The sequence below is a fragment of the Chiloscyllium plagiosum genome, chromosome 33 (assembly GCF_004010195.1).
Source record: "Chiloscyllium plagiosum isolate BGI_BamShark_2017 chromosome 33, ASM401019v2, whole genome shotgun sequence".
In the NCBI taxonomy this organism is placed as follows: domain Eukaryota; kingdom Metazoa; phylum Chordata; class Chondrichthyes; order Orectolobiformes; family Hemiscylliidae; genus Chiloscyllium; species Chiloscyllium plagiosum.
In genome coordinates, this window is record NC_057742.1 from 25869638 (window position 1) to 25885230 (window position 15593).

Below are 15593 nucleotides of genomic sequence, written 5' to 3' on the forward strand. Positions count from 1 at the left end.
TGATATGGTATCTGTAAAGCCAAAAAACCAATACCTCCAATCCAAGGTTCAGAAGGGAATAAGGCAATAGATTTAATTACACAGATATATTATACTATAGTATAAACTAATTCAACTGCTCTAAGCATTCTTCAAAATTCTGTGAAACATGACACAATGAGCACACAGAACAGATGTTTTTAAAATTCACTCATGGGATGTGAGCATTGCTGTCTGGGTCAGCATTTATTTTCCATCCCTCATTGCCCAAGAGAAGGTTGTAGTGAGCTGCCTTCTTGAACTGCTGCAGTCCATTTGCTGACTGTAGACCCATGACGCCAGTATGGACGGAATTCCAGGATTTTGACCCAGCGACACTGAAGAAGTGACATGTTTCCAAATCAGGATTGAGAGTGGCGTGGGGGAACTTGCAAATTGTGGTGCTCCCATGTATCTGTTGCTCTCATTCTTTCTAACTTGTAGTGCCTTAGGGTTTGTAAGGTGCTATCCAAGGATCTTTTATGAATTTTGTCAGTGCATTTTGTCAGTAGTACACACGGTTGCTACTGAGCAACAGTGGTGGAGGGAGTAGATGCGGTGCCAATCAAGCGGACTGCTTTGTACTAGATGGTATTAAGGTTTCTGAGCATTGTTGGAGCTGCATCCACCCAAGGAAATGGGAAATACTCTATCACATTGCCAACTTGCGTCTTGTAAACATGAATAGGCTTCGTGGAGTGTGGTGGCGACTTGCTCAGTGCAGTATTCCTAGCCTCTGGCCTACTCTTGTAGTCACTATTTATATGGCAAGTCCCGTTCAATTTCTGGTCAGTGATCCCCAGGTTATTAGTAATGGGGATGTCATGTAGAATAGATAGAAGCCCTACAGTGTGGAAACAGGCCCTTCGGCCTAACAAGTCCACACCAACCCTTCGAAGGGTAACCCACCCAGACTCATTCCCCTACATTTACCCTTGATTAATGCAACTAACCTACACATCCCTGAACATCACGGACAATTTAGCTTAGCCAATTCACCTAACGTACACAGCTTTGGATTGTGGGAGGAAACCGGAGAAACCACAGGAAACCCACGCGGACACGGGGAGAATGTGCAAACCCCACACAGATAATCACCAGAGGCTGGAATTGAACCCGGTCACTGGTGCTGCCAGGGAGCAGTGCTAACCACTGAGCGACCGCACTGCCTACATGTGGAATCTGATTATTTCTTATTGGAGACAGTCATTGCCTGACATTTGTATGGCATGAATGTTGCTTGTTACTTGTCAGCCCAAGCCGGAATATTTTTCAGATCTTGCCACCTTTAGACATGGACTACTTCAGTACCTGAGGAGTTGGAAACCATAAACATTGGGAATGTTCGCTGATGACTGCACATTTCTGACTATATGGTAAAGATAGTGTCATTGATGAAGCAGCTGAAGGTAGTAGCTTCACATATAAGGTTTCACGAAAGTGTATGCAAATCAATTTAAATCACTTCTGACACAAAACAAGTGGAATGTCTTCACCACTTCCACATTAACCCATCCTTTTTCAGGTCTGAGGAGAAAAAAAGACATCATCTGAACTGCAAACATGCCCAAAGAAGGTGCATGAAAATTTTTTCCAGCTGAGTTTTCTATCCCCAACACAATACAAGAAATTCGCAATGAGATGATAAGCCCTTCTGCAACATGAAAAGCAGTTAATTATCCGCAATTATAAATGCTAAGAAAATGCAATTTTTTCAGGTGCTTCCATTAAGTTTGAGTCATGATTTGATTCCTTTATTTTTTCAGGTTTTCTTAAGAAAATTGAGTGTACTTTACCTTGGCAGATTTCCAGAAACAAACAAGATTCTGGAAACAAATTGGAGGACTCAAGGTGCATCACCAATGCTTCTATTTACTCAATACGCTCCTAACCCCACCCATAATGATCCAGAAGCCAGTTCTTCCAATGCTCCTAATTAGTAGCTTCTACAAGTACACAGTAAGTCAAATGAAAGTTCAAAAGGTCAGGCTACTAGTCGTGGAAATGTATCAAATTACAATATCCAAATATATTGTTACAAGACTGCAGTTTTAATCAGGGTGAACTGCTCAGTGCAAAACCTCAGGAATTGTTTGGAATTAGTGGCTGCAATACTAATTACTTAGAATCACATAATTCCTAGAGTGTGGAAACAAGCCCTTCGGCCCAACAAGTCCACACTGATCCTCTGAACCAGTTCCCCTACTCTTTCACACTACATTTACCCCTGATTAATGCACCTAACCTACACATCCCTGAAAACTATGGCCAATTCACCTAGCCTGCACATCTTTGCGCTGTGGGAGGAAACCGGAGCATCCAGAGGAAACCCACGCAGACGCCAGGAAAATGTGCAAACTCCAAATAGTCACCACAGGCTGGAATTGAACCCGGGTCCCTGGTGCTGTGAGGAAGAAGTGCTAACCACCCAGCCACTGTGCCACTTGACAGTGAATGTTTCACCTGCTTCCAAAATATTATGGATAAAAATAAATTTTAAAATGTCGTTTTATGATCACATTTTCTTTTTGCAACAAGAAATAATGATAAACGTTCAGGCTTGTTTCTGCAGGTCAAACGCTCACCTTGAGTTTTTTCCCTTTATAAGGATTCTTCACATGTTCTTGCGCATCTATAATGAGTTCTGATAAAGTACGGAACTTTCTCACCTAAAACACAAGTTGAATAACGAAGTTTAAAAATTCCAGGAAAAAAAGCAGCCATTTTCAAGTTCCATACTCAAAAAATACAAGACGACATTGGTCACTTATCCACTGAAGAGTTAACAACCCATTAGACACATTAGCCATGTGATTTCCACCCAGCCATTCACATACAAGTGCTCATCCTGAAACAGCATCTCAGAGGTTATTGGGAGGATGCCAGAGGGACTCAGTTCAACAAGATCAAAAAGGGGAAATAATATAGTGAAGTCCAAAGTCATCCAATCTAATAGGCAGTGCAATTTCAGTGTCCCACATATTAGGGAAAATAATAAGTTTTTCATGAAAAACTCCCCTTCTAAAGTAAAGTCAGCCAACCTGAATTATCTATAATACTTTAGTACTGTAATAAGGGAATGTCCCAAAGTACTACTTTCACTGCACTATTAACAAGTGCAATGAGTCTCTAAGTCTATATCCATCTAACCTAATTCTGCGTATGGATTTTATAGATATCATTGTGACAATGATGGCAGGGTGACAGAGACATACTTAAACACCACCTAAACATATCCCCCCTCCAATACCTTATTTCCAAACTAAAATCACCCAGTTATTGGAGTACATCTTCATAATTAAGAGTTGGTATAATCTCCCAAGGTGTTCAGAATATCTTTTCCTTACTAAAACTGAATGTCTTGTGCATCGGCTATGTCCGAGCATAGTATTAATTTTGTATTCCATGACCCAAGAAGAACCATCCCGAAAGTCTAATTTACTTTACTTATATCCATCTCACTTCTGGTGCATTGTTTGCTACATTAGCTCCATTAAATGACTTTCACTGCCTGGTAAAGCTGCATCTGGAATTTCCCAATCCTACATGCGCAGCACCATTCTTATCTCTACTGAATAGCTTCTGCCATTCATTTGCTAATATCAAATCTTAAAAACCTATTGTTCAAACCATCCATTAGACTGTTCTGATTTTATTGAACACTAGTTGTAATCTGATCTTATTGGTGCTCACTAAATATTAGCAATCATGTCCTTTTCAGCCATATTTCTACCTGCTTATTCTGAGATCTTGTTTCTAATAACTTGTAAACGAACTTTAATCATTTGGAAATGAAGATAAATGGCAACCAATGGATGATCTATTAACTGGACCAAAGGATCTCTAAACTTGCTATTTCTACTTTTCTGACAGGTGCTGGAAATATATTGTTCAATTTCCGAACTTCCACACCCCAAATTTGGGCAGAAAATAAACCTCAGGTATGGCAGAGTTTCCTGACATTCACCGAAGGGAACACCAAGAAAAAAAATCTCCCAACTCATTGAGCAATAAATCAAACTGTCACCCCAAACAATGCTGAAAAGTTCTGAGGATTTACATTCCTGATGAACTGTCACGTGGGCTCTATTCAGACAACGGATTGCAAATAATTGAACTAAAATTCAACATGTCGAAGGCTGAAGTACAGTTGTTTGGAATACTGAGTAGTTTAAAAGGAAAGTCATACTCTTAGCTATAAACACTAACGACATTCGTGCTTACTTCATGTGAGATTTCTGTCCACTTCTGTTTGCACATCTCTGCTGTGTAATGGGCAAAAGTCACCTTATTCCAATCCATGTGAGACTCTGTTGTTTTGAATTTCATCACATCGTTAGAAGGGACAATGCTCCTCATGCTATCCAATAGGCCAAGGATGTCCTCTTTTGGCCAATCTGTGGAACAACGAAAGAAATCAGCTGCACTGGGATGAACATTAATGTCGCAATTTCAGAAATACCTTTAAATTAAACAAATGACACCCGTCAAAGAGACTGAACAATACAGCTTTAAATTGAATAAAAGATAGTAGGTAGAAAAGCCAGATGCACTGAATTTAAAATGTTAATAAATGGTTGTTGTTAAATGCTACTGAAGCTCAACAACAATGTAGTTCCCTCCAAAATTTGAATTAGCAAAGATCCCCAAGATGAACTCATCAGCACCAAACCCATTTGGATGGATAGCTTCCATTTATCTAAAATATCATGCAAAAGATCATTTTTACGCTGTAATGTGATGACAGTTAGATGGATACCAAACAGATCATGATCAAAAGCCCAAATTGTTTAATTTGTCTTTTACACATATTAAAGAGAAACCCTTGGCTTGGTGGGTCAATGTAACCCTGCAGCAAATGTGACTTAACTGTGTCTGTCATTCACAAATGCAAGAAAAATCATAAATCTCAGTCACCAGTGGCTCAGTTTGACAAGTCTTACGAGAATCAAGAAAACCACATTGCAAAGATTAAATTAGCTACAGTGTGGAAACAGGCCCTTCAGCCCAACAAGTCCACACCGACCCTCCGAAGAGCAACCCAGCCAGACCCATTCCCCTACATTTACCCTGCACCTAACACTACGGGCAATTTAGCACAGCCAATTCACCAAACCTGCACATCTTTGGGATAAAACCGGAGTACCCGGAGGAAACCCACACAGACACGGGGAGAATGTGCAAACTCCACACAGTTGCCTGAGGCGGGAATTGAACCCGGGTACCTGGCACTGTGAGGCAGCAGTGCTAACCACTGAGCCACCGTGCCGCCCAAACTTACAATGAATTTGAAAAATATTTGTTAACAGGTTTAAAAAGAGAATTAATGTAACCCAGTCAGATCCAACTTACTTGAAATTGTGAAGAACTTAATAGGGAAAAGGTGCCAATGTCAAGCACCATTCTGTGGCAAGTCTTTCCATCTTAGTCAAGCTAATAATACCTCAGCCCCGCATGCTTCAGTCGGAGCACTGGGCAATAGCAAGAGTTGAAGTCAAAAGAAAAATCAAACCATGAAAAATACTCCTCAGGTTTTCAAACATAGTGATTTCTTTGCACAATCTCTATCAAAAATGTAATGCTCTGGGAAAAGTATCCAAAATAAATAAAATTTCAACTGAGATTTCTACAAACATTTTATTTTTCAAATACAAGTTTAATGTTTTGTTTCATTAAGGCCTCTTCTCAAAATACTGCACCTACTTTCTACTGTAACTTTTCTAAATGGAATTTTTGTGAACCTAAATCAGACCTGTAACTGATGAAGAAAACAGTTCTTAAGAACAAACTCTGTCAAACATAACCCGAGTAGACACTTTGAGGGAAGTGTGAAAATGGGAACATTCAATACATTAGGAAGTGGTTAGACAAAACTAATTAGAACTTTATACATATTTACTAGAGTATACTGCAGCAAATGTTTGAGTTGCAGGAATTGCCTTTTCCACCACATCTTGCAAGTTATCCTGGAAATTAGAATGGCATAAAACCTACTTTCCTTCTAATAAGCATAGTCTTGAAAGTTCACACATTGCTTTGTTCTCTGTTGAATTTAGTCAAGAGCCCCAATGTTGATAATCCCCAATGTTGATAATCCCACCCATCCAGAACCATCCAAATTAGGCTCACACCTCTTCCTTTTGTGAGAAAAAAAACATTCCTATGTACCTTGGCAAGTTGCTGACAAGAAAGGATAACATTCTAGGATCACCAACCAAGTCTTTTCTGGCTTTAAGGTAGCTCATCTTTACAAAATATTTTATTGTGGTTGTTTATCTCTGCTGCTGTTCCCACTTACTTTACAACTGCACAAACGCAAGACAAGTACGTAAAAGGGAGGAAGATGTCACCAGAGGAAACAAGCACAATGTACACAATGTATTTACTTCAAGATCTTTTAAGATCAGCGTCATGGCTATTTTTATGTTTGGAAAGATCAAAGTGGTATGACAATTTCACCTTCCTTGAAAAAGTCAATAAATCTGATGGTTATTTCAAGCGAAAAGGCTACTTCAGGGAATTATTTTGCTCTCATTTCTCACATATTTTCCCCCCCCCGTAATATTAAATTAATGGCCACTATCCACTGACTTCTTGACCAGAGGAAACCTGTATTTTGCTACTCACACTAGTCAAATCTCTTATTAAAAGCTTATCAATTTAATTAAGTCTTCTGGACACCAATGAAAATAGTCAATGTAGCTTCACCCATCCCTGATGTTATCTGGGTAAATCTGTGATGTGATCTTTAATGACTTTGCTAGAATGGGCATATTATGGAACGAAAGCATTTTTAAAATTTACTGCCTCAATTATAATGCCCAAAATGTGCTACCTACCCAATTAATTATGCAACTGATACTCAATTTCCCTCCCCTCCCACTTTATACCCAGGATCTTTCAGCTTTTTTCTGTTAAATAATCCACTGCTTCTTTTACAAAAAAATCTACTTCACCCTAAGTACACTCTAACTCCCATTTTGCTAACCTGCTCAATCTTCCTATAGCATTTTATTTATTACCATCTGTTGGCATATTTCAAGATTGTGATCCTGATACTAGAGTTCAAAGCATTTATATCAAATTAGAAAATAAAAATTAGGGCCCAGGATGGACCAACATCTATTTATCCAAAATTTAGATGTGGGTCAAGCAAGTTATTTTATACAGTACGCTTGACTCTAAGAAAAAAATCTGTGGTTTGTGTACCTAAAGATGGTAACCTAAAGATAGTCAGTGCCCATGTGTACACTAGTACACATCTAAAAATGCATTTAATAAAAAGTTGGATTGGGGATGGTTCATTGGGATGGGTGGGGAGGAGGAAAAGAAAAGAAGGGATTGTCAATTTGAATTTAAATTTAGTGTGCCTACTGCAAGTGAAGGAATAATTGACTGGTCTTGATTGTCCTATCCTGTCAATTCATGGGAACTGGCATCTTTGAGGCAGGCAGCTGCTGCACTTTCACTTAACAATGATATAGCACGTCAATGCTGTGTTTCTGCTGCCATTACCAGACCTCAAGGTGAGGTTCAAGTTATTATGGCTCCAGATGAAATATGCCAAATTGAGCAGCTCCCAGGTGAGGAGAGATGAATTAGCTCTTCTACTTTATTCACTTGCCCCTGTGGTTGGTCACAAGGTTAACTTGCAAAGAAATCCCTCTCCATGAATGCTTTTCTCCCAGGTCAAATGATTTTTTTTGAAAGGAACCAATTTAACCAGGCTCTCTCAACAAAAGAATTAACTTATTAGTTACTAAAATGAGAATTAAAGCAACACAATTAGAAAAGTCCAAACAAAAAAATAGATCAGTTTGAACAACAAAGATTGAATACAGTAGTTGTCACACAATAGATACTATTGATAGCATTGATGTTGGCAGTTAAGTCAGCATCTTGACCTTCCAGTTGATTGAAATTCCTTTGTTCTGGTTTCTTTCAAAGTGAGATGGCTGTCAATACTCAGTTTTTTTTCACTTTATTTACCAGCAGGGCAGAAATGTTTAACTGCTGTTCTCAAAGCTATAACTCTCAGAGATCACTAGTCCACACTCTAGGCGGTCAAGTCACTAACACACACAGATCATGGTTGAGGTTCACTTATACCTCTTGCCCCTGTGTAATACTGGAGGGGCAAATGCATCTCTGGCCCAGTGTGCCAGTTTTACTAAACTATCATGTTCTCATCCACAATACACAGGAGGTAGAGTTCAATTTGTAGTGCATTTCTCTCTTTGAAACCTCTGAACCATCTCCAACCTGAAACCTCTCCACATCAACATTACATGGTTAATGCATGCAGGACCAAGGGACTGAACCAGGTTAAATGATACAGTCCTTTTTGCTGTGATAGCGATAAAATTTTTCAGACTGGAGGCCTGTGACCAGCAGTGTTTCACAACAATCAGTGCTGGGTCCACTTTTGTCATTTACATAAATTACTTAGATGAAAACATAGAAAGCATGGTTAACAGAGATATGTCCAAAATTGGTGGTATCGTGGACAATGAAGGTTACCTCAGATTACAAAGAAATTTAATCAATTGTGTCAATGGGTTGAGGAGTGGCAGATGGCATTTAATTTGGAAAATGTGAGGTATCGGTTGTTTTACCAAAATGGGAAGAAAGTGAGGACTGCAGATGCTGGAGATCAGAGCTGAAAATGTGTTGCTAGAAAAGCGCAGCAGGTCAGGCAGCATCCAGGGAAGAAGGGCTTATGCCCGAAACGTCGATTCTCCTGTTCCCTGGATGCTGCCTGACCTGCTGCGCTTTTCCAGCAACACATTTTCAGTTTTACCGAAATGCAAAGGCAAGACTTATACAATTAAAAGACAAACCTAGGGAGTTAGGCACAAGATTCTTTGAAGTTTGCGTCACATTTGGACAGGGTGGATAAGGCAGCATTTGGCACACTTGACTTCATTGCTAAGGCCTTTGAGTATAGAAGTTGGGATGCAGTGTTGAGATTATAGAGGATGTTGGTGTGGCTTCTTCTGGAGTACTGTCTAGTTCTAATCGACCTGTTATAGGAAGGACATTATTAAGTTCGAAAGGGTTCAGAAAAAAATTAAGGATGTTGCTGAGAATGGAGTGTTTGAGATATAAAAATAGACAGGAAAAGACTGAGGCAATTTCCATGAACCGTTGGAGGTTATGGGGTGACCTTAGAAAGGTTTATAAAATCACGACAGGTATAGACAAGGTGAGTGGCAGGTGTCTTTTTCAGAGGGATTCCCAGACTACGGGGCATATTTTTTAAGGAAAGATTAGATTAGATTACTTACAGTGTGGAAACAGGCCCTTCAGCCCAACAAGTCCACACCGACCCACCGAAGCGCAACCCACCCATACCCCTACATTTACCCCTTTAACCTAACACTATGGGCAATTTAGCATAGCCAATTCACCTGACCCGCACATCTTTGTGACTGTGGGAGGAAACTGGAGCACCCGGAGGAAACCCACGCAGACACGGGGAGAATGTGCAAACTCCACACAGTCAGTCGCCTGAGTCGGGAATTGAACCCGGGTCTCTGGCGCTGTGAGGCAGCAGTGCTAACCACTGTGCCACCGTGCCGCCCACCAGGGGAGAAATGTTTTAAGAAAGGACATGGTGGAGGCAATGTTTCTTTTAAAAACACGCAGACTGGTTTGTGCGTGGAACAAACTGCCAGAAATGATGGATGTGTGTACAGTTACCTTTAAAAAGGTATTTAAATGAGTACATGAATAATAAATATTGGCAGGGATATGGGCCAAGCACAGGCAGGTGGGACTAGATTAGTTCGGGATTTTGGTCAGCATCAACTGATCGGACCAAAGAGTCTGTTTCTGTCCCGTATAACTCCAAGTGTAGGAGATTTTGACATTTTTACCACAAGACTCAGTCAGGTGTGAAAAACCCCAATCTATTTTTATTTACACCTGTACAGTAGGTTTCACATGTCAGAGATGAAAGACATCACCTGTAATTATAAAGCATAGAAACACAGTAAAGTACAATCAACATCTCAGAAAACTGCTTTAGCAGAGTAGAGGAGATGGATTTGTGACTGCAGAACTGGAGGAGTTGCTCCCTCACCCTCTTGAAGGCAGAAACACCTGTCAACAACACAAATGACGGGGAAACATCACTACACCAGAAACTTTATTTATCTGCATTATTCGTTATAGCTGAGGATGCAACATGTCAATTATCAGTTATGATACATGATCACCATTTGCACCAGATACCTTGCCTTATCCCAGTGGGCCCAACCTCCATTATTTTACCAATTTCTAAAAGCCCTGTTTAAGGCAATGATTCAGAAAGTGTCAATGCTGGAGATTGCATTCGGCTTCGCATGGACTGATGTCATTTCAGTCTCAGGTGGAAAATTAAAGAGTCCCAAGCTCTCGACCACAATAGCATCCAATGGGTTATCCTGGCTCATGACTGGCAGAGTGCAAAATCTAACTAGCTGATGTAATTTGTAACTATTGTTGCCATGCAATAAAAGTACATAATGTTATTAAGACAAGTACCCATGCTTGTTAAGACTTAAAATGGCTCATTCTTTATCACTGCTAACCAACAGGCCCTGAAATATGGAGTAGAATACATGGATAGTATGGTAATAGCACTCTGGCCCAACCATTGGAAACACAAAGTTTACTATTTTCTTCTATTACCAGATAATCATACTCCCTTCTGAGCTTCCAAAACGTATTTTTAATTGCTTAATTATCTCATCAGAAGTAATTCACACAAGTCTTTAACTTTCAGTTCAGTTTTAGTCTGTTTATCCATGATTCACTACAATGGTGAATCCGGTTTGCACCTAACTGTATTAATATCTACCATTTCTGGATATTATTGCTCATTGCTAACGTTGTTTTGTTAATCGGAACCAAATGCCCTACGTTACATGGTCTTTTGTGACGGTTGGTTCCCATAAAGGTTATAATGCCATGATTAATTTTCTCCATACTTATTGTTCAACTGAAGGTTGATCCAAGAAACTTTTTCTGAATGCACTGCAACGTCTTCTGCACTTTGAAGTTATGGGTTAGGCTTATCTCAGTTGGTCCTCAAATTCACCCATTATTGTTCTGCTCCTTTGCTTATTTTCCTGAACTATCTTCCATGCTCCACCACTGACATATTACTCGATGGCTCATAACATCTAATAATTGATGTATTTCCCTTCCTCACTTTTTCCAATCCACATGCATTCTCTAAAACTTAGTCTTATCTAACATGTGACAAAGCAGCATGAGACAGATTCTTTTTCATAAGAATGATCATCACTGGCAAGCCCAGCAATGATGGCCATCCCTAATTGCCCTTTTGAAGATAGGAGTATGCAGTCACTTGAACCACTGCAACTTGTATGGTCCAGGTGTACACCGTGGAATGGATCCCTGACCCGGTGTGCTATCTTGCATGCTTATTCTTCATTTCTTTTGAATTTCTTCATGGGATGTGGATGTCACTGTCTCGACAAACATTTCTTGCCCATCCTAATGGCCCTGCAGAAGCTGGTAGGTGAGCTGCCCTCCTGAGTCGTGATCAGTGCCACTAGGAGTAGGATTTTGATGCAACAATATTGAAGGAACAGCGATATATTCTCAAGTCAGGATGGTACGTGGCTAAATGGGAAACTTCAGGTGGTGGTCTTCCCATGTATTGGCTGAATCTGTCCATCTATGAGGTTGCAGGTTTTAGTAATGTCCTCCATCCTGTAGATGCTACACATTGCTGCCACTAAACATTGATGAAGGGAGTTAATGATTGAAGGTGGTAGATGGAATGTCAGTCTAGTGGGCCTTGGACGCCATCAAACTTCCAGTCATTGGAAGTGCACCCATTCAGGCAAGTAGGGAGCACTCCTTCACATCCCCTGACTTGCGTCTTATAGATGAAGCACGGAGACTGGGGAGATAGGAAAGGAACCACTCACTGCAGAACTTTAAATTCTGGTCTGTCTTGACGCTACAGTACAGATGTAGCTAGTTCACTTCAGTTTCTGATCAATTGTAACCCCAGGATGCTCATAGTGCGGAAATTCGGTGATGGCAAAACCATTGAATGTCTTCCAACTATGGTTAGGTTCTCTATTGCTGGAGATGGCCATTGTCTGATTCTTGTGAGACGTGAATGTTATTTGCACTCATCAGCTCAAGCCAGAACGTCATCAAGGTTTTGCTGCAGACGACTACGGACTACTTCAGTACCTGAATGTTGCAGAACATGTACCATCATCAGCAGACATTCCCCACTTATCACCTTAGCACAGAGGGAAGATCATTCGTGAAGTAGCCAAAAATAGCTAGACACTACCATGGAATTCCTGCAATGATGTCCTGGACTTATTAGATCAATAACTGTCTTGACTACCTTAGCAATTCAATGCACCGTGATCCTAATTCAAAAACATTTGATTTTCATCCTGTCATTATTGACATTCCCAGGCCAATCAAACATTGCTGCAACGTAGGTAACTATTCTGAAGAGTTGAAAATGTGTTGCTGGAAAAGCGCAGCAGGTCAGGCAGCATCCAAGGAGCAGGAGAATCAACGTTTCGGGCATGAGCCCTTCTTCAGGAATCATGCCCGAAACGTCGATTCTCCTGCTCCTTGGATGCTGCCTGACCTGCTGCGCTTTTCCAGCAACACATTTTCAGCTCTGATCTCCAGCATCTGCAGCCCTCACTTTCTCCTCAACTATTCTGAAGAAATCTGCACGATTTGCATAATGCTCAAAATCATTAATTTACCTACTACCTTGTGTTTTGTGCAGTTAAAACTGATGCATTGTATATATATCAGGAAGAAGTTACCTTGTGTGATTTCAAACATCTCCAGCATGGCTGGAACTTGTGGGATCTTTGGGGAACATGTGGAAACCATCAAATCATCATTTAGACATGATCATTGAGCAAGGTATGCTGACCTGCAACATTCCCTCATAGCGATATCAAATGAGACAGCACTGAGCATGACTGAAAACAAGCAATGGAGAGCTTACATTACAATCGTTCAGATTTTGCCAGTGGGCATCATTCACTGTACTTGTTCACACACTTTGTGGACTTTGCGCTGATCAGACATCCAAAAAAACACGCCCAGAATCTGGACCGAATAGTTCAAGCAACGTTTCATCTCTCAGTCACAATTCGAGAATTTTACCGAGACGTACAACCTGAATCAAAAGTGGAACTTACAGTATTTAATTCAACACCAAATCCTGCACAAAATGAAAGAACAAAGAAAAGAATAAGACAATAAAAGTGTTTTATACTTTTCTAAAACCTGAAGAAATGAGACATCACATCAGTAGAATTTTCAGAGCGAGAGGTTGCTCAGTCAAGACTTACCATATTATTCGAAAAATTGAAGTTTTCTTCATTGTGCACTTCAGTTCAGAAAAGCACATAGCCATGTACACGGGCAGTTTAGAGGGAGCATTTATACTTAGTGTGCAAGTAGGGAGACTTTACGCACTTGGTGGTTCGAAGACAGGGAAGATACAATATGGAGAAGCCTCCACAAGGAGCAGGAAAATTCACTCAGCAACTTCCATATTTAATTGCCTGATATGCTTCGTTTGAAGCTGCCTTGCCAAACACTAGCAATATTACTGTTACTTTATCTGCAAACTCTGAGCTAATATTTTGTGCATGACTTAACACCTCTCATTTTCACTTAACTGGTGTGTTGATGGTGATGTTATGTAGAAAACATCTGCGCTGCAATCAGGATGATATAAATGAACTTGACGCACAAGATCAACACTAAATCATGAGAAGCTCATAATACCTGTCTTCTTACTGGAGGCTCAAACTTCCAGCTTGCTGCTTTCTTCCTCAGGATCAAAAAGATTGGGAATTATTACCTTTGGAATTAACATAGTTTCAAGATACCATGGCCACCATTGGAACACTGGAATCAATGCAACCCAGCAGAAATCAGTGTGCTGGGACACTTCTGGATTTGAATTAGTTAATGGCCTACATATTTATGGCCCATGACTCTTGGCTTAAGAAAATCTATGTCTAAACTCAATCCAGATAAGCTAATGTGTCTCAACATAGAGAAAGTGGAGTCCGATTCAACTAAACAGGATATCTAATATATGGATTCCTCACGAGCTTGGCTTGAGGCTCATAGGCAAAAAAGTGCTTTTTAATTCATGGATAGTAAAGCAGAATGTTCTCAATCTCATCGGTCAATGTAAAGTATAGCTAAAAATGTGCTTTGTACTCTATCCATTCCAGAAGTAACATATTCCTTGTATTCTATTCCTTACTTGACCTGAACAGTACTATCTTGTGAAAGGAGGACTTGGGATACAAGCACTAATTGTGGGATGTTGTAAATTTTTTTTGCCCAAATGCCTATAATGAAATATGTAGCACATTTTGGAATACAATTCATATATTGAAAAAAGCTGTTAAATAAAATATGAACAATTATGCTTATCAGTTAGGAACCAACTACTACAGGCCCTTTTGAAATAGGGTGTAAGCTGATTAAACTTGGAGAATGATGAAATTGGAGGCGGTCTGACCAAAAGGTCACCCCGCCCCCCCCAAAAGAACCCTTGAAAATCTTTGAAGCAGAAATCAACAAAAATGTTTAAAGGCTTACAAAATCTCAAAATGTTCCTTGTAAGGATAACCAGTTAGCATCTGGATGAGCAGTAATTTTATAAATTGCTGCAGGTGCTACGGTCAGATGGTATTTCTGGGGGAAAGAGAAGACAGTCACCATTTCAGCTCTAAACTTTCATCAGGACAACTTGCACTCTTTCTTTTTCAGGTTTCCAGCACCCAGTATGTCATTAGAGAATCACTTGTGCTTTAACTATGTAATAACATAGCACAAAGTGTTACTAGTAGTATTAGTAATAGGACTGCAGCCAATTTAACAAATATCTGGAACATAAATAGTGCTTGATATAATTCCTATTGTCCTAGCTAAATACAAAATGATTAATAAATTCCTTCCATCATTTTAGATTTAAAGATCACAGCTGTTAATGCCATTTTTGACCAATTCTGTAAATATTTCCACTTGATATTGCAAATCAAGTCTTTGCCAAGGCCACAAAATGCAGCTGCTATACACAGGTACTTTCAGCTCATTACATTTATGAATATTGCTTTATTGATGACTTGGTGATTTGGTGTGCAAAGATAAATTTCACATGAATTGTCCAAATACTACCATTCTGTGTATGAAATAGGCAGTGGCAGACATCAGTACCATTTAATTTGTATGCAGCTAAGAATTTATTGGGAGAAAATAAAGATTCCCTGGGGTCTTCAGATCATAACATACACTCCTGTGTGCTCACCTTCTTTTGCATCACTCAGCTCGACAGTGGCAGACATGGTTGTCTCCCCGTTCATGCTGCTCCACACTCTTCACAGGTTCAACTCAACTACCTGATGGAGCAGATGAGACCAAGGTCAGACAGAGGAGCTGAGCTGAAGTAAACATGCACTCGCCCCCACCCCCCTTACAAGTTATGTCTCTCTGCGGCATGCCACTCGAGTCTAACACCGTCCCCGACCCCTTCCTTCGGG

At 40.1% G+C, this 15593-nt stretch overlaps 1 protein-coding gene across 8 annotated transcripts in view; it reads right to left on the reverse strand.

Moving 5' to 3' along the window:
- Positions 1-15593, reverse strand: part of ubtf (upstream binding transcription factor) — a 73122-nt gene that overhangs the window by 45318 nt on the left and 12211 nt on the right. For all 8 annotated transcript variants that reach the window (XM_043675181.1, XM_043675182.1, XM_043675185.1 and 5 more), the window contains exons 2-4: positions 15362-15452; positions 4243-4415; positions 2604-2687 (exon numbers count right to left, since the gene is read on the reverse strand). In XM_043675181.1, coding sequence (XP_043531116.1) covers positions 2604-2687; positions 4243-4415; positions 15362-15416 — 312 coding nt within the window. In that variant the 5' untranslated portion in view covers positions 15417-15452. The remainder of the gene's footprint in view (positions 1-2603; positions 2688-4242; positions 4416-15361; positions 15453-15593) is intronic.